General features: G+C 38.6%; 1 protein-coding gene and 1 long non-coding RNA gene across 6 annotated transcripts in view; one reads left to right on the top strand and one right to left on the bottom strand.

Moving 5' to 3' along the window:
• The window catches only part of LOC138165939 (uncharacterized), a 29,589-nt gene extending 10,409 nt beyond the window's left edge, over positions 1-19,180 (bottom strand). The window contains exon 1 of the long non-coding RNA XR_011169495.1: positions 395-19,180. This is a non-coding gene — a long non-coding RNA (uncharacterized lncRNA). The remainder of the gene's footprint in view (positions 1-394) is intronic.
• The window catches only part of RAP1GDS1 (Rap1 GTPase-GDP dissociation stimulator 1), a 221,049-nt gene that overhangs the window by 295 nt on the left and 194,250 nt on the right, over positions 1-26,504 (top strand). The window contains exon 1 of one of the 5 annotated variants that reach the window (XM_069094337.1): positions 7-213. The exons of the other annotated variants lie outside the window; for them this stretch is intronic. Within the exon in view, the coding sequence (XP_068950438.1) occupies positions 210-213 (4 nt within the window). The 5' untranslated portion in view covers positions 7-209. Of the gene's footprint in view, positions 1-6; positions 214-26,504 lie in introns of those variants that run through there. 5 annotated transcript variants of the gene reach the window in all.

Genomic DNA, 26,504 nt, shown 5'->3' with positions numbered 1-26,504 from the left:
AAGAAGCGGAGCTCTCCAGCCGCCGGCACAAGTCCGGCTCCGCCGCCGCTCCTCGCCCTGCTCCGCGCCGCCCGCTCGGCCGGCCGGGCCCCTGCCCGCCTGCCCGCACCCACCGCTGCTCCTCGGGGACCCCTCCGGGCTGCGGGACCGGAGCAGCCCGCGGCCGGCAGCACCGCGCCCGCGCCCACCGCCCAGCCCTCCTCGGAGCCATGGGTGAGTCGTGCGGCCCCGAGCGCGGCGGGGGGCCGTGGGGGGGGGGGGGGGGGGGGCCGGGGCCCCGCCCCCCCCCCCCCGGCCCCCCCCCCCCCCGCCTGCAGAGCCCCCGGGCCCCCCGGGCGGCCGCTTCTCCCCTCCTTCGGCCTCTCCTCTCCTCCCCTGGACTTCCCTTATTTACCTTGCCTCCTCTCCCCTTGCTTTGCTCTGCCTTGCCTGTCCCTCCTCCTCTCCCCTTGCTTTGCTCTGCCTTGCCTGTCCCTCCCCGCCCTCCCTTTGCCTTCTCCTGCCTTTACTTCCCCTGCCTTGCTTCCCCATCCTTCCCTTTCTTTGCCTTTCCCTGCCTTGCCTTGCTTTCACTAGCCCTTCCTTCTCCCTGCTTCTGCTAGAAAGAAGGCGACTTCTTTCAACTTCCTTATCCATTCACTGCACACTTCTTATGGGCACTGCCTTGGTCAGGTTTAAGAGGGGTGGGTAGATAGTTGGTAACGGGCTTCACAACTTGAGGAGGGGGGGGTATCCATCTGTGATTTTTAAAAGGAAGAGAGGGAATAGGAAAGAGTGAACAGGCTCTCGCAGGCTTAAATAGCTAGCTGCCTGAAGGAGGCCATGAGGAATGAGTAGGAAGAAAAGCAGAGCATCTAAGCTGCTTTGGCACTGGCACAGGGCTGTGAGTGTGGGTACTTGCCAATGGGCACTTGGCTAGGATGGATTCACTTTATGGGTTCCTTCAGTTTTGTTCCAAACTAGGAAATAGTAGACTAAATGCTGTAGTATGTTATTTCCAAATGTACCTGTGCTGATTGTCTTGCCATAGCTTCCTCTTCCAAATCTGAAGAATGTTTTTTTCTTCAGTTTTTATGCTACAAAGTTTCTTGTTCATGCAAATTCGAGGCATCATTTTAAATAATGTAAAGGCAATTTATTTTACATGTATGTGTATATACACGTAGCCATAATATTAATTTAAAGCAGTAAATATGAAAATAATCGATGAGCTATATGGTATAGCTCAAATGCCTAGGGTTTTTTTTTTTTTTGGTTTTTTTTTTGCATACTAGACTCATAGATTGAGAGTTGTAATATGCTTTGGAAGATATGTGTAACCCATTCATTTTACAGATGAAGAAAGTGAGTGTCAGAGAGGGAAAATGACTTGTCAGAATGTCACATGGGTATGTAATGGCAGAGGCAGAAGGTCCTCTCACTCCAAACCAGCATGCTTTTTTCTCTGTATCAAAGCACTGCACTAAGATGCTTGCTATGATCCCCTTCTCCATGTTCCTTGGTATGCTGCTAAGCTCTTGTCCAATACAATTTCCTTTCTTCTTTCCTAATCTGTTCTGCTGGCATCTGCCTTAGTACATCTCTAGAACTTGGCCTTTTCTTATCCACTTCCAGTTAGAGCATAGTGTAGTTTTCATGATCTGCAGTTATAATTCTCTTTAGGTGAAGAGGTTAGTCAAGTATTAAAATCTGAACATGATGTTGATAGAGCTTTAAATATTAAGTAAAAGCTCTGACTTCTGAACCAAGCTGAGTTTGCCTCCTTCTTGAAGAAGGAGGTGATTTGAGAATAGGATGCAAATCTAGGGGCTTGTCTAATTATTTAGAATTTGTTAGGGGATTCCTTTTTTAATGTATGGACTATGGTATAGTAGTATTTAGAAAAAGGAGGTCAGTTTGATGAATAGAGTATAGTATAATATTCAAGAAATAATAATGTAGAAAAGATGATAATTTTGATGTCACTTTTTGACCTCTCTCTTCCTATCCCTGAAATTTCAGAAATCCCCAATTTAGGAATATAACAAAAGTTTGTTGGAAGGTTATTTGAAATTTTAAAAACCTTTTCCCCATAGATAATGGTTGGATTCCCAAGCTAGCCTACAGAAGACTACTTAATTTGTAATGTAGTTGAAATTTTATGCATAGATTAAGAGCCAAGAAGGGATCTCAGAGGTAATCTGGTCCAAGTGCTTCATGAGGAAACTGAGCCAGAGAGAGGTTTAAGTACCTTGCCCAAGGTCATACAGGTAGTAATAGAGAACAAGTCAGTTACAGTATTATTGAACAAAAAAAGAAAAGCATTAGCAAAAACTCATTTTTTTAAATTTACCTTGAATGCTAGGGTTTGAGAACAGGCAGGTTTAATTAAAGGAAATTACCGAGGTAGCTGGAGGCATTTGAGATTCTGAAGGGCACTTCTCTGCAGTTTAAAGGGATGAAACATTGAGAGCCCTGTGGCTTTTTTTTTATGATACCTAATTTCAGTTAGTCATCTAGTAATGCCTACTATGTGCCTAATAGTATACTTAGCACTGGGCATACAAAGAAAGGCAAAAAGGGATAGTCCCTGCTTTCAAGGGACTTCTAATTTCTTTTCAAAACCTGTAGTTTTGATACAAGTGTATCTTGTCTTGATACAAATATATCACTAATGCTATCATATGTTGTTATATGTATCGGTGATGAATAAAATTGTTGGACCCACAAACAGAATGAAGAAAGGGTTTGAGATGTTCCTCATTTAGATCCTAGGCCTAGTTGGAAGAGAAAGGGAAAGAAGGATGGAACTTAACAAGGATTTTTATGAAAAAAATTTGTTGTAAGGGGTGAATGACATAGAACAAGAGGGGAACACAGCGTCCATAATGAACAAGGTGCTTGAAGAACTCTTAGATTGTTGTTTGTTACGTGGCTCACCCTACACCTTTATTTTGGAATGAGCAGCCAGTTAGAAGGAGAACTCTCTGTTGGATGGGATGTTTGTAAGTGGAGTATTTGTAAAGTTAGGAACTCCTTTAATATCATCATTGGTGGCTCGTCCTTTCTGGATGTCACATAAATTGTGTTTAGTAGTGGAGTAGTATGATTTCATTCTAGTTGTAGTACATTTTGGTAAGTACATTCTGAGGCTTCTTGGTTAAAAAAAAAAGTGAAACCAAGTAAGGCCACCTTGTAGGTAGAGTGAAAGGAGCCCCACCCTCCAACATTTCTATGAGTTTACCACATTTTCAGGAAGCACAGGTTCAAGATTTACATCTGACTCTTACTAGTTTGATGACCCTGGGTAATCTCAGCCTCTCTGGGTCTGTATAGTGAGAGGGGTTGGCTTTGATGAATTCTAAGCTCTTTTCTAGCTCTAAATCTGTCATTTTATGATCCTTGGGCTTCACTGTACTTTTCTGTAAAATGTTGGGGTTAGAATAAATGGCCTCTGAGGTCTCTTCTAGCCCAAGATTTATGATCCCATGAAATAACATTGCTACAGTTATGAATTATAAATAGGCAGCAGGGAGTAGTGGATAAATATCAGCCTCAGAGTAAGGAAAACCTGAGTTCAAATACTATATCTGACTTATGTTGGATTTGTGACCCTGGGCAGGTCACAGAACCACCAGTATGTCCAGAGCAGTTCTTTGAGACTGTAAGTGGCTGATCTGGTAGCATGAGTTTCCTCAGGTCTTTGACATTGACTACTCCCCACCCCCAGTGTAAATTGTGTTTAGTAGTGGAGTAGTATGATTTCATTCTAGTTGTAGTACATTTTGGTAAGTACATTCTGAGGCTTCTTGGTTAAAAAAAAAAGTGAAACCAAGTAAGGCCACCTTGTAGGTAGAGTGAAAGGAGCCCCACCCTCCAACATTTCTATGAGTTTATCACATTTTCAGCACTTGGCACATGTCACATTTACTAGTGTCGTAGAGATCATACATTGAAATCAGGGAGGATCATTACCTTAAAGAGATAGAACTCCTCCCTCTAAGTCAAATCCTTTTAAAAAAAAGATTCTTGCTCTCCTAGATCCAGATTCCTGTCAATTGATATAACAATTGTAATGTTAATTGGATATAAGATCTTTTCTGTTAAAGAAATAGGTCTCATGTGGAGCCCATTACGGGAAGCTTGCTCAGAGGAGGCTTGCTTGTAGGAAGGCTTTCACACCTTTTGCTAATTTCTTATTAGGCACTGAGTCAAGAGGGTTGTGATGCCTTCTGGTTCTGAGAAGTGCATATATACTCTGAGTTGGTGTTTTGCTTTGGGGGCTTGCTTATGAGAAGGTTCTTGTGTTTCCCTGATCAAGTGGCTGTATGTTCAGAGCTCCCTGCCTGCTCAGATATAAAGGCTCTCTTGAACCAAGGATGTATGTAAAGTGTATAGTTGATTCAGGCAGAACCCTGTCTGTTGGTCTTTATTTCTCTGCTTGTATTTTCTCCGAAGTTCAGGGTGCTGTCTTTTCCCCTGAACTAGTGAATGCAATTTAAAAAGATTGTTAACCCTCCTTAAATAGTTATCTTCCTAGTAAAGCAGATCTAAGAACCTGTGCTAGCAGAAATCCTGGATATTCCAGTGTGGTTGCTGCTACACCATCTCCTTCTATCTGGAGCTGACTAATCCCATACCTTTTGTGTTGATTCTGATTAACATTCGTTTCAGAGTGTGGTGTTTTCTAATGCCTTCTGATTCTGAGGGTGAGCCTTGTATTATGAGGCCAGCAGTACCCAAAGCTCTTACTACTAACAGATTTAAGAACCTGTGTTAGCAGCCATCCTGGGTATGCCAGCGTGACATGTAAAGAATATTGTGTGCACATCTTTAGCCACCTCAGGCATCATAGAGTTATAGGAAGAATAAGTATCTAGGCACTTAGTAAATCTTCTGTTTGCAGAAAGCTCCCAGAGCTAAGGGATCAGGTGGGCAGGAATATGTATTGTTGACAATAATTGAATGACTTAGCATCTTTTAAACCTCTGTAGGCAGCTTCTGAAATCTCTCGTCATGAGTTACTCATCTTCATTGTCTAGTGTACTTTTTCCGGGAGGATAGAGGGATTTGGTATGGAGGGTGAGATCTGAGCCACCCTTGGAAGCAAATCCTAAGTCTGTGTTTTTACTTACTAAGTACTATTTGATTTATATGAAAATGAGAAAGACTGACTACTATTAACAGAAATTATGAGGCAGCTATGTGGTATGACGCAGATGTGTCAAACTCAGAAATAGATTCAGGCAACATATCGACTTAGAAAACCACAAATTAACATCATCTGTGTTGCACTGTATTTATTTATTTATTTTTTGCACGTTTTCTGATAACTTTTTAGTCTGGTTTGCTGCTCTGGGAAGTTGCTAGAGCGCTGGACTTGGAGTCAGGAAGACTTGCCTCCATTACTTACTGTGGAATGCTGGGCAAGTCATTTAACTTCTTTCAGCCTCCATTTTATCATCTAGAAAATGGGGCTAGTAATATTACCTACCTTGGAGAGATGTTGAGATGATATATGTCAAGTGCCTGTGCAAACCTTAAAACTTGATATTAAAAATTAAGTTTAGCAGGATTAAGATTTGCAAGTGGTAGATAAAGTGGTAGAAAGATTCTGCTAAGAAATTAAGATCTGCCAAATCAAATTGATAAACACTTTGATAGTTGATGACTTCATTGTAAAGGCAGGAAAAAGGTGAACATGGGAAGAAATGTTTGAGAAAGTCTGGTTCAGGAGAAAGAAATGAAAGATAAAACAGAATTTAAGATATTTAAATGAAGAATTTAAGATAATACAAAAACTGCGCATTTCTATATCATGAACATTTTATCCAGAAAAGAATTGGTAGGCTCTGGATATAGCAAACACCAAATAATACCACAAAGAATGAAATTGACTATTTCAACATAAAGGAATAGAGTTATTGTGGATGTAGAAGTTATCACTGAGACAGTTATCTGTGCACATTCAGACTATTGATTTGTCAGAGCTGTAACAAACAAGAAACAATAGCAATGAAGAAAATATAATCATGAAGATCTAATACTGAATTATTTAAGCAAGCTATTGAAAATTAAAATTGAAAGTGGACAACAGAAGTGACACCAGCACTGACTCTCAGCAATTTAATTCAGAATGTAAATTAATTGCTACAAGGAGACCCCCAAAGCTCACAAAATGCCTTAGTCAGCAAACATTTGATTTGCCAAAAGGAGGTAACTGCCAACAGCAGAATGAGGTTATAAAATATCCTCATTTGTGAAATCTTAAAGAAGGATGATGAGCAGTATTATCTCACAAAGCAGAAAGAAGCAAGGGAAGAAGCACTATATTTCCAGCTAAGTAAAGTTATCCCAAGAACATGAAAATGAAAAGAAGACTACAAATGAAAAAAATGGAAAAGATTTGCAAAAACTGTTAAACTCTTCCCTGCAGTAAATATTGTGGAACCAATACATTGGGACCTGCTAGCCTGAGGAAAAAAGTAGAAATGGCATTAAAGAAAAGAAAGTCAGGGAAAGCAGCCCAATTAGATCATGTTGTTTGTCCTTCATTTTGGAAGAGGACCAATGACATCACAGTGTGACGTGTTGACTCCTGCTTAAATTGGGTGTAAGTGAGGCAGAGTTGCACAAAGGTTTCAGAGTCATTAAAGTCTAGTGGCAAGAAAAGTCAAGACAAGTGGTGATGGTCTAGGATACAGTGGGTGGCCTTGGCATCTTTGATGTCTGCAAGATCTAAGCACTTGACAGTGCCTGCTTTAGCCTCCTTCATGGCCATTGGAACAGATTGTACCCATTCCACAAGGAAAGTTTTCACATGCTTGGGGAGACATCCCCTCACTCACTGACGAGTTTGAGACCTGTCACTTACCCTCAACCTGGCTTAGTTCATCTGCCTAAATGCTTTACTGGGGTGTGGCCAAAGGTAGAGGAGCAGCCCAGAAAAGGGGTCAGCAAGCCCTCATGCCAGAGGTGCAAGTCTTCCATGAACACCCCATTCCACCCAAGGTGTATATAGATTGTGTATACGTAGAGCAAAACAACACTAGAAGTGATACAATCAGAAGGGTATTGAGGGACCTATTTACAAGAGACCTGAAGGGGAGGCAGGGGTAGGGGGGTGGGGAGGAAGGAAAGATACCAAAGACTGTGGAAAAAATATCATACTTTATTGATGCCAAAAAAGGATATCACAACTACTGACCTACATGCCTGCCCTCCATCTATACGAAGCCTTTCTGAGGGCCACTTGTATACAAATTGAAAGCATCTTTCATGAAGTTATTAGGAGACAAGCTGGTTTTCACAAACAATATTCAATGATGAATCGTATCTTTGCCATCTTATAGTCAGTTGAAGGATATAGAGAATATTAGATCTGAATATGCTCATTATAGATTATTTTAAAAAAGCATGCAACTTAAAATACTACTTTACATGCTCTTTTATGACAAAGTGTCTCCCACTTCTCAGGGTCTCAGGATGCTTTGGAAAGTGTAACAACAGAAATGATCAATATTCCTCTGATAATAAGCATAATATGAGGCATAAAACATGGAGATATATGCTTACCAAAAGTCTGTAGTGCTGTGATGGAAATTCAGTACAGTGTCCAGAGATTTCCTCTGGATGTTGAGGTCTTCTAAATGCTGTTTGCTGAATATAGTGTATTGAATGTATCTAGGCCCAACATACTACAAAGCCTCATGGAGGAGAACTGTAATTACTCAAAGGAATTTGATCTGTCTATCCATTCAGGAAAGACTAAATGGCTAAAGAATGTTTGTTACGAATCTCATGCCAAATCTCAAGATAAGCTCAAAGTAGGTAAATGATTTAAACTTAAAGATTTCATAGGCAAATTAGGGGAGTATAGAAGGAATTACCTGTCAGACATATGGATGGGGTCAGAGTTCATAGCCAACCAAGTGTCAGAGAGAATCATGGTAGGTAAAATGGATAATTTTGATTACATAAAATTAAACTTTTTTTTCCCCACAAAGCCATTGCAGCCAAAAGTAAAATGAAACAAAATAAAATTGAGAAACTGGGAAACTTTTTTACAGCAAGTTTCTCTGATAAAAGTCATTTCTCAAATATATAGAGAACTGACCCAAATTTGTATGTTAAAAAAAAAGCCATCCCCTAAGTGATAGGTCAGAGGATATGAGCAGGAAATTTTCAGAGGAAAAAAATCAAATTTATCAATGTCATATAAAAATACTCTAAATCACTAATAATCAGAGAGGTACAACATCACACTCTTCAGATTCTCTAAGTCTTAGTAGAGTCATCCTAAGACAATAGAGCTTGGGCAGGGACCTATTGTGGTCCAATCTAAGAGCTTCAGAGTGAACTGGGTTTAAGATTTTGTGAAAGAAAGAAAGAAGGAAGGAATCTAGCTAGTAAACCCCAAGTTAAGTGGGCAACTTCTGACCATCAGATTTTACCTTCCTTTTGAGGGAAGGAGGGGGAGAGGGAGAGGACAAGGACTAGCTGAGTTTTGGACCCTCCTGGCTTAGAGTGAATGTCAATGATAACTTTCTTTTTGGAGCAGCAACCCTGAGCGTCTTCCCCTCCCAGCTTGATTTTTTCTTTTTTTCTAATTAAAGGGGCCATCCCTTGACTGACTGTCTTAAAGAGGCTTGTTCACTGAATGGGTGTTACCTCACTCTCAGTGAGTACATGAAAAGGCCTTAGCTTAAAAGGGTCAGGGTCTCCCACTGCATCCTGGGTCATCTTCAGTCATCCTGATGAATATCTGGTTATTGGACCCAGATGGCTCTGGAGGAGAAGTGAGGTTGCTGACCTTGAACAGCCCTCCCTTACTCAAATCAAGGTCAACTGCTAGCCATGCCCTCATTTCCCTGATGCCTTGTTCCTCTTTGAAAATGAGGGACAAACACCACAACCACAACAAGATAATAGAAAAGAAAAATGACAAATGCTGGAGGGGATGTGGGAAAATAGATACACTTAATGAATTGTTGGTGGAGTTGTGAACGAATCCAACCATTCTGGAGAATAATTTGGAACTCTGCATAAAGGGCTATAACCTCTTTGACCCAGCAATAATGCTACTAAGTCTGTACTCTAAGGAGATCAAAGGAAAAGGGCCCACTGTACAAGATTTTATACAACACATTGCTTTGTGTGATGGCAAAGAATTGGAAACCGAGATGTCCAAAAAGTGGCTGAACATGTTATGGTATATGATAGATTACCTGTAAGAAATGATGCTTAGTAACTATGATTAGTACAATAGTCTGCCATGACTCCAAAGGACTCATGATGTAAAATGCTATCTACCTCCAGATAGAGGACTTATGGACTCAAAGTGCAAACTGAAGCATATTTTTTTCCTTCTTAATTTTTCTTGCTTTATTTATTTTTAAATTTTTGGAACATGGCTAATACAGAAATGTTTTTTGCATGATTTCATGTTTATAATGGATATAATTTTCTTCCCTTCTCAATGGTTGGGGGAGTGGAGGGAAAGAAAGAATTTGTAACTGAAAATAAAGATTAAATTTGAAAATAAGATATACACAATAAAAGAGAAAAAAAACTTAAAAAAAGGTCTGTTACCTTGATTTCAGCATGCATCAGAGTGGACACTTTATAGGACATGCCTGGTAGAATGTAAATCTAGGACATATAATTAAGATGAGCAGTGAGCTGGACCCGGGATTGAAAAGAATGAGGAAAGTGGTCTGGATTGCTTTCTAGGGAATTGCAAGGCAGTTTTACTGACCCCGACTTTCCTGTAACAGAAAATACCCATCTTTTCAATACAAAGAGTTAATGTTGCAAGACCAATTCCCCTGAAGAACTGAAGATCATACATAGGACAGAGGAGAGGCACATGGTGGGTGTGAGCAGGCTTCTAAGAGCAGCTGGAGCAAAAGATGTCACCAAAGAATAATTATGACAGGATACGGAACTGGATGGGTGATGTGGTGAAGACAGGGAGATGGCCAGAGTGCTACACATGTAACTCCAACTAGCCATTTCTAGTTCATGCTAGTCATGAGGAAGTCAGATAAAGGATTGTTTGAATGACTTAAGTGTTAGGGACTTTACTCATGGATATTTATCAATCACTCTGGAAGTAAGTGTCCTGGTCTAATCAACCTACTCATGTACAGTATTAGATTAGGCTGGAAAAGTAAGTTGGAACTAGATCATAAAGGGCCTAAAAATGTCACGCTATGGTGTTTTAATTGGGTGGGTGGGTGATTAGTCATGATTAGAGTTTAGTGACCGAGGGATTGATTAAAGTGGGGATAGATTAGAGGCAGGGATTTAAATTAGAAGACTTTCCCAAAAGTCCAAGAGAGAAGTAGAGCCTGCCTAAACTGAATTGGTGTCAGTAGGAATTGTCAACTTTTTTCCATATTAAACATCTTCATTTCTCTTTCCTTCCATCTTCTGGCTTTCACTGAGACCTGGCTGTCTCCTGATGGCATTATTTTCCTTGCCACTCTTTCTTGTATGGATTGCATTTAAATATTGATGATCAGGTGATGTGTATTGTGTCACACACATGCACATATATTTCACTTTAATGTTTGCATAGTATTATTTTATTTTACTCATTCTCTTTTTTTACTGGTCACAGTTCTTTCTCTACTATCCTCGCTCAGCAACTTTTCCTTTAAGATTCATGCTATTCAAATTTGTCACCATTACTTATCAGTCCTCATGATATTCTCCTTCCTTCTCAATGAAATTCAGTGCCTGGATTAGTCTTTTCTCTTTACCTCAGTTCCTGTCCTCATACTTTTTTTTTTTTTTTTGCTTTTTGGAGAGGGGAGGGCAGGGCAGTTGGGGTTAAGTGACTTGCGCAAGGTCATATGGCTAGTAAGTGTTAAGTGTCTGAAGCTGGGTTTGAACTCAGGTCCTCCTGACTTCAGGGTCAGTGCTCTATTCACTGTGCCACCTAGCTGCCCCAAACATACCTATTTTTAAAATAGTATTTATTTCCCAATTACATGTAAAGACAATTTTAAACATTAATTTTTATAAGATTTTTGAGTTCCAAATTCTTCTCCCTTCCTTCTTCCTCTTCCCCTTCCCCAAGATGACTAACAATCTGATATAGTTTATACCACATAAAACATAATTTCCACATTAGTCATGTTGTGAAAGAAGAAACAGAACAAAAGGGAAAAATGGGGAAAAAAGTGAAAATAGTGTGCTTTGATCTGCATTCAGACTGCATCAGTTCTCTCTCTGGATGTGGGTAGCATTTTCCAGCATGAGTCTTTTGATTCAAGACAATCATGAAGCGAGGTCAACCATAGTTGGTCATTGCATGATTGAACTTACTGATGTTTTCTTAAATATCCTAATTTCTCGGTTTCTCAAGTTACTAATTCCCTGTGATCTCTTCCACTCTATCTCAGCTACAAATACAGAGGATCATGCCATTGAGCTTGTCATCACCCACATGTGTTCCACTTTAATGTCCATCAGCTCTGTATTTCCTTTATCTAATCACAATTGTTTGTCATTCTGTTTTTCCTTATGCCTATGATCCTTAATCATGTACTTCATCTTCACTGAGACCTCTATTCCCTATACCTCTCAGTTCTTTCCCAGGTCATTATCCTTGAATTGGTGAGCAAATTCAACTCCACACTATGAGTTATTGTTGACAACTTTGCTCCCTTATCCTAAACCAGGGGTGGGGAATCTGTGGCCTCGAGGCTACATGGTGGCCCTCTAAGTCTTCAAGTGTGACCTCTGACTGAATACAAATCTCATGGGATAAATCTTTTTTATTAAGGGGACACATGGCAAGGGGACATCTTGCCAAACTCCAACCCTGGATAATTCATGCTGTTCACCTTCTTTGCTTCTATTCATTTGCTGCTGCTGAACTCATAAAACCATGCTTTATTGATTGGGTCTACTATAGATTTATGGTATTTAATCTCAGCAGGGCCGTTAATGCAGCAAGACAATTTTTTTTTTTTGCTATCCTTTATCTGTCCTCTTTTGTGGCTCAAATCCTTGAGAAAGACATCTGCACTATATACCTACAATTCCTCTCCTCTTACTTGATTGTAAGCCCTGTCTAACTAGGCTTCAAACCTCTTCATTCAACTGACACTGCTTTCTTCTGAGTTACAAGTGATTTCTCAAATGCCATGTCTTATGACCTCTCATAATCCTTATCCTTTTTGACTTAGCTCTCCTGAATACACATTCTTCTCTACGTATTTGTGGCACTCTTCTTCTATGGTTCTCCTATCTTTCTGGTCCTTCTTAGACTACTTTGACATTCTTCATCTATGTCTCATGTCACTTGATCTCATGGACTACCAATAGATTCAAGTAATCATCTCAATACAGATCTGCTTATTCCTGATCTCTCTCCCCAGCTGTAGTCTCATATCATTGTCTGAATTGTTGATATCTAGAACTGGTTGTCTGATAGACATCTCAAACTTACCGTGTCTAAAACAGAATTCATTATTTTCCCTCTCAAATCATTCCTTTCATACAAAATTCTCTCTTAATGTCTACTATTGCCAGTCCATCAATCAATCAGGCTCACAATCTTGGTGGCATCCTGAGCTTCTCATTCTCCTTCCCACCACATCCAGTCTCTTGCCAAGTATCATTGTTTCTACCTTCACAACATTTCTGGTCCCCTTCTTCCCACTCACAGAGACTCTAGTCATCTCTCTATTGGAGGGATGTTTATTTTTCAATGTACTTCTCTTTGGTCTCATGTCTTTCCCCATTTCAGCCTTCTGCTAAGCTGCAGAAAGAAGTGTATGTCTAACGAAGTCAACCCCCTGCCCGCTTGAGCACTGAATATAAAGTCCTCTATTTGACATTTAAAGATCTTTACAAAGTTTTCACAATCCCTTTCCTACTTTTCCTTCTTCTTACACTTTTCCTCCTTACATTGACCTTCTTACTGTTTCTTGAACTACATACTTCATCTCTGTCTCTTGGTCTGTATCTTAGAACTGCGTCTCCTCAGCAGAATGCTCTCTGCTCTCTTCCTTCTCACCTCTACCTTTTAGTTTCCTTGTCTTCCTTCAAGGTTCAGCTCAAATCCTACCTCCTGCAGGAGGTCTTTCCACTCTCTACTATTACCTTCCATCTGTTCTGTATATATCTTTATATTTATACCAAGTTATTTACATGTTAGCTTATTCTTGGCTATTATTACCTTTTCTTATCAAGACAATGACCCAAATGATTCCGAAGCACACATGATGAAAAATGTTACACATCTCCACAGTGAGAGAAATCATGAACTCTGAATGCAGATTGAAGCATAATTTTTTAACTTTATTGTTCTTGGCATGTGTTTTCTTTGCAACACTACTAATATGGAAATATGTTTTGCATAATTGATATATTGCTTGCCTTTTCAAAGAGTGGAAGAGAGATGGAAAGGAGGAAGAGAATTTGAAATTCAGAGTTTTAAAAATGAATCTTTAAAATTAAAATTAAAAATTAAAAATGAATAGTAAAATTTTTTAATATAATTGGGAAAAATTTACTGAAATAAATTGTGTGTGTGTGTGTGTGTGTGTTGATTCCCACATTAGTCTGTGAACTTGGACTTTTTTTTTTTTTTACTTTCTCTGTATCCCCAGGACATAGCACAGTGTCTAAGTACATACTAAGTGTTTTAGAAAGACTTTTTGTTTTGTTTAAAGAGTTAAGAGGAGTTGGCCACAGATTATATGTTTCTCTTTGAGTTTGCCACCACAGGAAACTCTCCTCTTGAGTCTACTGAAGCAGTGACCTACAGAAATCAGAAAGACTTTTGGCAACAACTAGGTGACTCAATGGATAAAGTGCTGGGAGTCAAATCTAGTGTCAGATACTTACTAGATATGTGACCCTGGGGAAGTCACTTCATCCTGTTTGCCTCAGCTTCTTATCTATAAAAATGAGCCGGGGAAAGGAATGACAAGCCATTCTAGTATCTTTGCCAAGAAAACCCCAAATGGGGTCATGAAGAGTCAGACATGACTGAAACAAACAACAGAATCAAAGTAAAGAGAGAGGGATGTTCTTAAAATTTACGTTAAACTGAAGTAGTTTTGCTTAACAATTTACCCATTACTCTTGTCATATTTTTGTTAAATGAGCTTATTTCACTTTTTTAGAATTAGCATATCCTTTTCCCTAGACAGGGCTATACAAAAACTGATATATTCTTGATATCGGTTCTCCTTTTTCTTTAAAAATTTTTCTTCCTACACTTATTTTTGATCTAGGGGCAAGCAAAGTGGCACAATGGGTAGAATGCTGCACATGTAGTCAAGAAGACCTGAGTTCAAAATAGGCCACAGTCACTTAACAGCTGTGTGAACCTGGGCAAGTCACTTGACCTCAGTTTGCCTAGTTTCTTCATTTGTAAAATGGAGATAATGGTAGCATTTACCTTTTAGGGTTTTTGTGAAGGTCAAGTGAGGCAAGAATAGTAAAATGATTTGCAAACCTTAAAGTGCTACATAAATTCAAATTATTAAGATATTCCTCCCAGTGCATAATATAACCAGCCACCTATAAAATAAGCTATATTTCTAGAAAACAGTGAAGTAGAACTACATTAAAGAGTATTTGTAGCAGGGATAGTACATGCCATTTTACACTTTTATAGTTTACCATTTATTAACAGATAGGAAATGTTCTTTATTTGTATTTTAAATTAATATTTGGTATAAACATTGTATTTTTTTTCTTGGTCAATATTGTCCTCATTTATAATGTATGTATACATTCATGCATACATACAAGTGCATTCATATATATGAATATATCCATTACATCCTTATGCAAATCTTTCCATGATTCTCTGAACTCTTCCTACCCCATTCATTTTTCCTTCCATCCATTTTAAGGACATCATATTCCATTGCATTCATATTTCTCATGTCAACCAATATCTTTCATTGGACTCACAAGCTTTATGACAAACTTATTACAATTTCTAATAATATTTTTTCTTAGTTACACTTTTATTTTAAAATAAATTTTTATTACCATCTTTTTTTTTGCAACACCAACATTTTCCAATTCTTTCTCCCTCCCCTGTCAGAGAATCATCCTTTGTAAAAAAAAGAGTAAAAGAAAGAGAAAAAAACATTTGGCAAAGCTAACAAACTCATAAAAAATTTAAATATAATTTTCTGCAGTCACCCTTTTAAAAAAGGGCAGGAGGAAGTGCCTTCTCACATTTCTTCTTTGGGGTTAGTTGTGGTCATTATAATTTTGAAGCATTGTTTCAATTGTTGTTATTCTTTCCACTTATTGTAGTCATGGTATATATTGTTTTCTGATTCTGCTTATTTCACTTTATATCAGTTCATAGAAATCTTCCCATACTTTTTTTGTATTCATAATGTTCTGCATTTCTTACATTATAGTAATATTCCATTCATGTACCACAGCTTGTTTAGCCATTCCTCAGTTGATAGGCATCTACATTGTTTCCAGTTCTTTGCTAACACATAAAGTGATGCTACAAATAGTTGGTATATATGAGGCCTCCGATACTTAATAGCTGGGCAAGTCACTTCCCCTTTATTTGCCCCAGTTTTTTCATTTTCCCTCCAGTAACATAGGGGTAATAATAGCACCTTCCTCCCATGGTGGTTGTCAGGATCAAATGAGTATAATATTGTAAAGCATTCACCACAGTGCCTAGAACTTAGTGCTATGTAAATGTTCCCTCTTATTATTATTAATCATCCTCAGTACTAGTTAAAAAACTTTGGTACTAGTTAAAAAACAAGTGAAATTAAATTAAATAAGTAGAAAAGATTACTCAAGGAACATAAGGAGATACCAAGATAGCACCTAGCTTCTTTTGACGAATTCATTGGAGAAAGGCAAATGTTGTCCCAATTTATAAAAAGGAAAGAGGACACCGCAAATCATAGGTCATTGAGCTTGATCATGATTCTTGGAAAAATTCTAGAATGGATCATTCTAGACCGTGAGCATCTAGAAAGGGAAGTTCTGATTACCAAGAATGACTTCACTTTTGACAGGTCATGCCAGACTGTCTTCATTTTTTCCTATTTGTGAATGCTAAACTTGTTTTTTTTTAGGTCACTAACCTAGGAGGTAAAAAGAATGCTGTACATATAGATTACCTAGATTTTAGCAAAGCTTTTGATGAAAGTATCTCAAATTACTCTTGTGGAGAAGGTGGATAAGATATGATGTTAGATGAGAATGCAATGAAGTGTGCTCAAAACTGGCTATATGGCTGTACTCAAGAGTGGTTGTTAAGGATTTGATATTACTGCAGCAGAAGGTGTCCAGTGGACTACCCTAGGGATTTATGCTTGGTTCTGTGCTGTTGGACATTTTTCTCAGGGACTTGGATAAAGACATAGATGGCACTATATCAGGCTGGGAGGGATAGAAACATTAGGTGACAGGATTCAAAAGTTTCTTTAGAGGTTGGTGTATTAGGTTGAATTTAATAAGATCAAATTAAGTAGAGAATAAATGTAAAGTCTTACAGGGATAAAAAAAAGTCAACTATGCAAGTGAAGCCTGAGGGGAAACGTCTGATTAGACAGCCATTGTTCAGGTTGAGGTCTGGAAGTTGCAGCTCATAGAAAGCCCTAGTGAGTCAGCATCGGGATGTAATAGGCCAGAAAAGCTAATTCAGCCTTGGGCTGTATCACTTCTAGGAAGAGGGAGATAGTAGGCCCAGGGATTGCACCCATGTGTTATTTCTGCCTCCCAGTTTTCAGATGAACATGGATAATCTGTCAAGAAGAGGATGTAGGATGACCTTAAGTTCATGTCATTTGAGGATCACTTGAAGGGGATTTCTGGCTTGCAGAGGAGATGATTCAGAGGGGACACTGCTCTCTGCAGGTATTTGAAAGGCTCTTGTGTGGAGAAGGAATCAGATTTGTACTGTTTGCCTCCAGAAGGTAGAAGTAGGAGCAATGGGGGGAAATTGCTCAGAGCCTTGACATCCAGAACAACTTACTAACAGTGAGCGGTTGCAAAGTGACCAACCTCCTCCATGGTCTGCAAGCAGAGACTGGGCAGTTACTTGTCAAATATGATAGAGCAGAGAATCCTTTTCTGTATAGGTGTGACTGGGTGGCTGCTGAGATCCCTTCCAGCTCCCCTGTGATTCTCTCCCCTGTGAATTAGAAATGGCTAAACTCGATACCCAGTGTTCAGTAAATTTGAAAACATAAATTACCTGAGTGAGAACACTAATTTGATAAGAATTGCTAGGAAGACTGGAAAGCAATTTGGTTGAAATTCGTTTTGGATGTGCAGCTTACACCATATATTGTAAACTCAAAATTTATATGTGACCTGAATATTCAAGGTCATACCATAAAAAAGAAATTGGAAGGCACCAGTTCTGATACCTTTCACAGCTATGGCTAGTTCTTAACCAAACACAGTCATAGAAGCAATCACAAAAGATCAAATAGCTAAATTTATGTGTCAGTTTTGGTTTTGCCAAATGCTTTGCAACATTTTCTCATTTAGTGCTTACAATAATCCTGTAAATTATGTGCTGTCATTATCTCCATCTTTTTACAGACCGGAAAACTCTCAGGCAGAGAGAGGTTAAGTAACTTGTTCAGGATTACATAACTTAAATCTCTGAAGCAGAATTCAAATTCAAGTCTCCCTGACTCCAGTCAAACACAAGAAACTGAAACGCTTTGGTATGAGCAAAACTAACTTAATTAGGATAAGAAAAGAAGAGGTTGAGTGGAAAAACATCTTTGTATTAAGGTGCTCTGATAAAGTTCTGATACTGAAGATATACAGGTTGTCTCAAGTCTCAGTTCAGTTTTAAAGTATTAAAGCTTAAGTTATGAAACCTTTCAATTACACTAGGACTTTTGGGACACCCTATATAGTCAACTAACAGAACTATATAAGTCTCAAAGCCATTTATTTATAGGTAAGTAGTCAAAGCATATGAAGGAACATTTTTCAAAATAATTACAAATTGTAATTGACCACATTAAGAATGCTCTAAATACTAAACATAGAAAGGCAAGTCAAACTAACCCTAAGGTTCCACTGCACACCAGACAAACTGAGAAAGATGACAAAAGATAAGATTAATCCTTGTTTGAGGGACTGTAGAAAGATGCTACTTATATACAGTTAGTAGGGCTGTGGATTTGTCTAAACTTCCTGGAAAGCAGTTTGAAATTTTGTGAAGAAAATGGTTAAAATGGCCATAACTTTTTATCCAGAAATTCCATTCCAAACACGCATCCCCAAAAAACACAGGACCATATATATGGATATGTTATAGAAGTAAGTTTTGTAGTACCAAAGAACTAGAAACAAAGCAGAGGACTATCTATTGATGAAGATGATGTATATAAAGAAGCGTGGGAAGACTTGTGAATGAACGGATGCAAAATGAAGTTAGCAGAATCAGAATAACTATGTATGCAATATGTTCTGTGAAGACAATGTAGATTGAGAACAACAACAAAACCATTTTAACTGAATGCTATGAAATTATAATGACCAAACTTGACCCCAAAAAGAAATTTGAGAAGATACTTTTCTTCCTTTGAATTGTGAGGGGCTTTGGGGGTGGCAATATTCATGTCAGATTTTGGTTGGTTTTGCCTTACTCTTTTTTAATTCTTTGTTAAAAGGAATTGTTGTTTGGGAATGGATGAGAGAGGAAGGCTACATTGATAAATGTAGATAGTGTAAAAATGTAAATTACCAATAAAAACCTATTTTAAAAAAAGCAAATCTATGAAAGAATGTTCCAGATCATTAATAATAGGAAAAATGTAAATCTAAAGCATTTTGAAGTTTCACCTCACAACCAGAAAAATTGACAAAGGTGACAAATAATGAATAAAGCATGTGTTAAGTGCTTACTGTGTGCAAAGCATTGTGCTAAGTGTTGGTGGTACAAATAGAAAAGTAAGGTAGTCCCTGCTTTCACAGAGCTCACATTCTAGTAGAGGAGACAATACATATAGAAGTTTTCAGCTGTGTCAGGTGGAAAAGCCCCATGGCCCTTAGGGTTATAAGAACTTTCCTTTCTGAATTCTCCCCAGGTGTGGCTGTAGCACCTGTAGGAGCAGTTGCCAGGCTGCATTTCCTCGGGGATAGTTTCCCTGGATGATGGCTGGAAGCTTTGCTATTCCCAAGGCTTTTGAGTTCAGTGTTCTGGGCTGTCTCCAGCAGGAGTCTGAGCAGAGATGGTGGTGGTTTGACTTATCTGGCATATGCTGCCTCCTGTCTCTCCTTTAGGGTGCTGGACTGCTTCAGCTGCAAGATTGGGACTAGTCTGTGCTAGAGAGGTTGTGGACTTGATAGGTGGTTAATGCACTCTTGTTTGAACTGTGAACTGGTCTCTTCTTAAGTCAGATTTTAAAATGTAAATTATTGTCTTCCCTGGTTGAGAGCCACCCCCCCAGGTCTTTTAAAGAACATTTTTACCACCTCTTTTCTATCAGGAGCTGACTAATCCTATGCCTTTTGTGTTGATTCCGATTAACATTCATTTCAGAATGTGGTGTTTTCTAATGCCTTCTCATTCTGAGAGTGAGCTTTGTATTATTAGATCAGCAGTACCCTAAGCTCTTACTACTAGCCTTGAACCAAAAAGTGGAGATGGCAAATATATATGGTTATTGCTTTGTAATTCTACATCAAACAGACCTTGGCAGATTTAGTGGGAAGCAAGAATGTTGCATGCAGGATTTCCTTAAATCTGGCACTATGTTATTTGGGATATCATTGTACTACTTTACGAGAAATCTTAGTGTTTCAAAGGCATTCCATTTTCTTATGTCTTTGGGACTTAGTATGGTAAATTCTTTTTGTTCATTTTGTTTAAATCTTTCGTGCAGATTTCATTCTAGTGATTGCCAAAGTTCTAGGTGGTATTTGTTTGAAGGATGCTGTCTTAAGATTATTCATCTAGAACTTTAAAAATCTTAAGGATCTCATGGCCAGTTGGTGTACCTCCACCCATGTTTATAAGGTACCTTAGACATATAAGACCCTAGACATATAAGCAGCACCCCCCCCCAATCCACCGTGTTTTCTGAGAAGTAAACTGCTGCTTTTTTCTACTATCTGAAATTTTTGTGTAAATTTGGGATGTGGTAAGAGTTTTTGTAAGCTAGTTAAGACCAATTTTGATGGTAATGTATATCATTTTAAAAGATCTTAGGGAGTGCTTCTTGTAAATTGGAAATGAGTAGTCACTAATAGTTTCTTCTCTATTGAAATGACATATATGCTTTGCATAAGTTAAAATTTTAGATGTTGGAACCCTTGAATAGGGTCCCATCCCTCCCACTGTAGTTCTTTTCTTTCAGGATCAGGGTCAAGAAGTAGCGTATCACTTCCATGGTTGGAAAGTGTAGACCACAATGACCCCGTGTTTATAGGATTCCTTTCCAAGATTCTGGCCAGCTCCTTTCAGGAGTTCCTTGGGGAAACTTGCATAGCTGCTGTGTGGTGGGTCCCAGAAGACTGCTTTTGTGTAAGTATCCTTGGTCTGAAAGTGCTTCAACACCTAACCCATCTCTGCCCAAACCTATCTACTGCTGTTGTAGCTAACTGAAAATCCAGATTAACTGATGAATATATATGGAAGAGAGTTATTTGTTTCATTTATAATACTATTCTATCCTCTTAAGCCAGTAAATATCACTGGCCCACTTTTGTAGATAGGAAAAATAAGTGGAGATTAAGTTGCTCAGAGACCTTGATTTGGGCTTGGTAAATTGAATTAAAAAAAATGTTTATGGTGTAAAATTTATTTGAAAAGACAGACACAGGGTTTGAGCCAGAAGGTAACACTGGCCCTTCTTGCTATAGAATAAGGTTAGACAGATGGCTTTGAGGAGCCACTCTTTAAGTTGGCAGTGACATGGCAACAGGAGTTGGGATGCAGGTAAATGTTTCCTCTGTCCATTTCCCATAGACAGAGTAACCATCTTCTGCGTGAAGGGCAGGCACACTAGAATCAGTAGCTGGGATAAACAATTTAAAGCAGTTAAAGCTTGGCTTTTACCTTGGATGAATGTTCATGATTTTTATTGTTGTTGGGTTTTTTGCTTACTAAATGGATTTCTACCCAGGGAGGTGACTGACAACATATAGGCTGATCAGTGTTTGGCAGTGAGGCAGAAACTAGTGACAGTTTCTCCATTTATGTAAGGCAAGATCCATACTATACTTGATTAAAAACAAATTTCTGAAACATAAAATAAACTGTCTCAGATCAAACAATGGCCCTTTATTTACTCTTGCATGAAAGGCAAAAAGGAAGCCAAGAATCATGAATGGTAGTGCCTTGCTAGGACAGCAGATCTTGTTTTAGTTTGCTTCTAGTGATCATATGAGTTGACCATTATATTTGGCTTCCTTTTATATGAACTACTTGAGGAAAAAGGGTTGCTATTTGGTTTAGTTCAGCTTAAAATTATAAGTACCGTGATCTGGTAACAGGCTTTTTGCCCCATACTTCTTTTCTGTCCAATAATCTACTTTCAAAATGCTTTGTTTAGAATGGGACTTTCAGTAATGTATGTTTCAATAATGCAACCATTTTAAATTTCCATCCAAACATCCGGTGAAGAGTGGATCCTCTTTCACCAGTATAACCACAGAATTTTCCAGCAAGCTGGCTCTGGTACCAGGTCTGGAAAGGGGGAAATGAGAATGCTTGGATAATCCTGAGTGAGAGAGGGGGTCAGACAGTGGGAGAAGAGTAGCCAAATCGGGCAAAGACCTGCTCGCTCTGCTTAGATTCTATTGAGATAACCCTGAAAGGCCAGATTGATGATGGGGGAGGGGGAGGACTGGCAGCAAGAAGACACAAGAATACTTCCAGTTTTTGCTTCCATTTGCTCCTTTTGCTTTTTCCTTTTGAAAGTAAAAGAGAACTTTTTCAGCATCTGTTGTTGTCATTTTTCAGTCGTGTATGACACTTTGTGACCCCTTCTGGAGTTTTCTTGGCAAAACTACTAAGTGGTTTGCCATTTCCTTCTTCAACTCATTTTACAGATGAGAAACCGAGGCAAACAGGGTTAAGTGACTTGCCCAAGGTCATATAGAGAGTAGTGTATGAGGTCAGATTTGAACTCAGGAAGATGAGTCTTACAGACTCCAGGCCTGGTGCTCTGTGTAGTATGGAGCCACCTAGCTGCCTCTATCAGCAGCTGTGACTCTCCCTGAGCTGGTAAAGTGCTCTGTGAGAGGGACAGGTAGTAGTGCTCTAGGCCAGCATCTGTCCTGTGCTCTAGGGAGAAGACAGGATTGAGCCTAGGAAGCCTGGGGGCCCCTAGGACATGGATCTCATTTTAAATGGAAATCAAAATCGGTACAAAAATAAAGTTTGGTGTTCTAGCTTTAGAAACAACTTTGCTATGACGTATCTGCCCTTTGAATACCGGGATACTTGTTTACCTTCAGTGGTGAAGATCCTTGTGCATCAGTGCAATTACTATATAAAGTAACTAATGATATAATACAAATGAGTTAAAGACCTTAGTTAAAACTGTAATCTTTGTATATTCTGAGCAAAATGAAAAAATATCTGAAATTTGGATCAAAGCAAAGAGAGTTGAATTTTCTAAAGTAAAATATCAGACTGATGTAGTTTTGCTCAGTGAAGTACAGTCAACTGAAATTAATTGTTGATTCCTTCTTTACCTAGCTTCTCTTGCAGCAGTGAGAAATATGGAGGGGAGTTTTAAAAAATATATATTTTTTGTTATGAACTTAATCATTAACAAACATGAACGTTGCAGCTACAAAGAATAGAAAAGAGGATTGAATATTGAAAGACACATGCAGTTTGTTTATAAAAAAAGTATATATTAATTTTATAAAGTAGCAACAAAATGAAGGGAACTTTCTCACATTGTAGACAGCATCACCTGGGTACCTTTCTCCCTTTCAAGCCTCTGAATTCCTGCAGTCTCCTGACAAATTTTAAGGTAGCAGTGGGATTTATACATTGGGATGAAAAATAGTATAGGGAGAGTGGTAGTGGATAGAAGAAAGTTAAAAAATCAATGAGATTAGAATGAAAACCTCCACCATGATGGAAAGGAATAGTATCATAGTGAAAGAATTGGGGTGTGTGGGTGGCTGCTGTGATGGAAAAATGCTTGAACGGCAAGTATTAGAGAAGATGGAGCAAGATTAGGTCAAAGAAAATTTTTTAAAAATATAGAATTCAATTTTTAAAAATTAGCACATGTGTGCCATGCATATGCACATGCATATAAACCCAGAGCAGGATCTGAAATATGTTGATGTCTAGGCATCTGTACATTTTGACATTTAGAGAGAAGGGAGGACTTTTTTTTAGAGTGGAAGACTCTGGGACCTCCATTTGTGAAGCCAGCAAAGGACCTTCCAGACTGTTGATATGTGGTTTTAGTTATTGCTAATTAAGGGATTCCTGATGCTAATGACCTTTTGCTTCATAAATAAATTCACCCCCTTCCTGCTTTAAAAAACTTGTTTTCATATCACCTTCATTTCTGAATATTGTCCTCCTTGTTCTTTGTAACAAACAAACAAAAAATACAAGTAAAACAAGACAAAAATAAAATAACAAAAACAAAACCAGACCTAGAGAGGAGTGAGGTGTGTTTTCCTTTATTTAGATAGGGGCCTTCCATTTGTAATCTTTTCATTTACATTATTATAGTCCATGGGTATATTTGTTTTTTTGGTTCTGCTTATTTTACTCTGAATCAGCTAGTACAACTCTACTTGTGTTTTTCTAAATTCATCATGTTAGTCATTTCTTATGATACAATAATATTTCATTTTATTTACATGCTGCAGTTTGTGCAGCTAGTCTTGCCTAGTGCTTTATCCATTAAACCAAGACTTATCTGCCTCTAAAGGAAACTGAGGTTAAGTGACTTACCCAGGTTCACACAGCTAGTAAGTCAGTTCAAATTTGAACTCAGGTCTTCCTAACTCCAGGCCTAGTGCTCTATCCACTGAGTCATTTTCTGCCTCCAAGGAGTCATAAATACCCGAGTTCAAATCTGACTTAAGATGCTTACTAGCTGTTTTACTGTGTCAAGTAACTTAACCTCTGTTCACCTCAGTTTCTTCACCTGTAAAATGGGGATAATAATAGCATCTATTCTCTGGGTTGTTGTAAGGGTCAAATGAGATAGTTATAAGGCACTTAGCGCACTGTCTGGCACATATTAGGTGCTATATAAATGTTAGCTATTATTATGTTCTCTCTCATCTGTCACTTTCCCTTTACTCACATAGCTACCACTTTAGTTTAGGCCTTCATGCTCTCTGGTTTGGACTATTAAAATAGCCTCCTTTTTGGTTTTCCTTCCTCAGGTCTCTCCTTATTCCAACCCATCTCTCACACAGCTGCCAAAGTGATTTTCCTAATGTATAGATCACATCATGTCACTCCTATCCTCAGAAATTTTCAGAGTTCCTCTTCCCTCCAGGATTGTTGTTGGCTAGTTCTCTCCATGTCAATTTAGCTAAGTTAGGAAGTCTTGATTTCAAATTCTTTCTGACAGACACTAGCTGTGTGACCATAGATAAGTCACTGAGCCACTCTGGGCCTCAGGCAGCTCTCAGATAAGACTTACTTACTTAGCAAGCTAAAGATAGACTGTCATTTCTTGAAGGAAGAAATTACAGATCCTTGATAGATATTTGAAATGAATACAAGGCATCCATAAGAAAAATGGTAAGAAAGCTATCAAATTAAGCAGAAGATGGTCCATCTAATACTTAAGAAAAGGAAGTTTACTCATCATAGCAAGGAAGGACATCCAGTGCAGAAGAGGGAGATTCATCCAGAATAAAGCCTTCATTCAAAGCCTATACTGGCAACACAGCCTTGAGTACATACATCTCTCCGGAACCTTGTTAGTCATGCTGCTAGAAGAGCCCCAGCCCTTACCTCTTGCTGTGACCAGAGAAGCATCATTAATGGCTAGAGCCTTAGTCCCCTGAACCAATTAAATCTTAAGGACAAAACAAAAAACTTTTAAAGGAAGAAAAAAAAAAACCTAGCCTAACCTGCATGGGTTCTTAAAAATAACAGCAATAATACCTAGCATTCATATAGTGCTTTAACATTTGCAAAATGCTTTAGATATTGGCTCATTTTATCCTTATAACTGCCTTGGGAGGTAGGTATAATTATTATCCTTATTTTACAGATGAGGAAACTCCTTCGAAGAGCAGAGGTTAAGTGATTTGTCCGGGGTCATGTAGCTAGTAAGTGTCTGTGGCCAGATTTGAACTTGTCTTCCTGACTTGAGGTTCAGCATTTTATCCACTGTGTCACTGAGGTGCTTCTCTTGTTATGACAGTTCCCTCACAACAATGATCAAACATAACTTTTCTCTTTGGCCTTTAAAGCTCTCACAACATGATCCCTTCTGCCCTTCTAGAAGAATATTCTGGGTGGGAGGAATAGCATGGTAAAGATCAAAGACAATGAGCTTAACTTTCAAGGAGCAAGGAATTTGCCGGGACCATAAGGGAAGAGTGAGACATAATAGGGACTGAGAAGTATCATGGCCTAGTGGATAGAGAGCTGGCCTTGGAATTGGAAAGACCTGGATTTAAGTTTGACCTCAGATACTGACTGGCATTGTGACCCCAGGCAAGCCACCCTCCACATTGTCTCCAGTCAGGTCTCTAACATGAGTTCTTAATCAGCAGTTGATAAACTTTAAAAAAAAATTATAACTATACTTAAATATAATCATATTTCTTTGTAATCCTTTACATTAAAAAAAAAACGGGCTTAAACATTATTCAGAGAAGGGGTCCATAGGTTTCACTGGATTGTCAAAGGGGTTCATGACTCAGAAAAGGTGAGGAACCCCTCTTCTTTTTTTTTGTTTGTTTTTTTGCTTTTTGAAGGGGGGAAGCTAGGGTAATAAGTGACTTGCCCAAGGTCACACAGCTAGTTTTTTTTGTGTGTGTATGTGTATGTTAAGTGTCTGAGGCTGGATTTAAACTCAGGTCCTCCTGACTCCAGGGCCAGTGCTCTATTCACTGCACCACCTAGCCACCCCTAGGAACCTCTCTTCTAAGATTATAAGGTACAGAGCAGGTACATTCGTAGAGGAAGTTCCCAACATTAATGAAATCACAGATCTGTTCCCCTTAAAATTTGTTTATTTGTTAATTGATTGATGCCTATGTACATCCTTCATAATCCAGCAATATAAAAAGATTTAGGGTACCAGGGATACAGTATTGGAGAGGTATGTGGGGCTAGATGTTTTCATACCTAGATGAAATATTTAAGGCATGCTTTTCGGCCTTCTGCCTTGTCTTTATATAATACTGTATCTTTTTACTTGTGTGTATGTACTGTAATAGCATCTTGCATGAAATTTCACATGCAAAAAAATCTCATTAACTTTGATATTTTGAAAGCTCTTTAATATTATGGTTATGAGTACTTCTCTATTACAAATAGCAGTTCTCCATGTTTCATGAATTGATGGTCCAAAAAT

The sequence above is a fragment of the Petaurus breviceps genome, unplaced genomic scaffold (assembly GCF_028583685.1).
Source record: "Petaurus breviceps papuanus isolate PSGF00001 unplaced genomic scaffold, PetGlider_PUasm1.0 126, whole genome shotgun sequence".
Classification (NCBI taxonomy): domain Eukaryota; kingdom Metazoa; phylum Chordata; class Mammalia; order Diprotodontia; family Petauridae; genus Petaurus; species Petaurus breviceps.
This window is presented reverse-complemented; position numbering and strand designations above follow the sequence as displayed.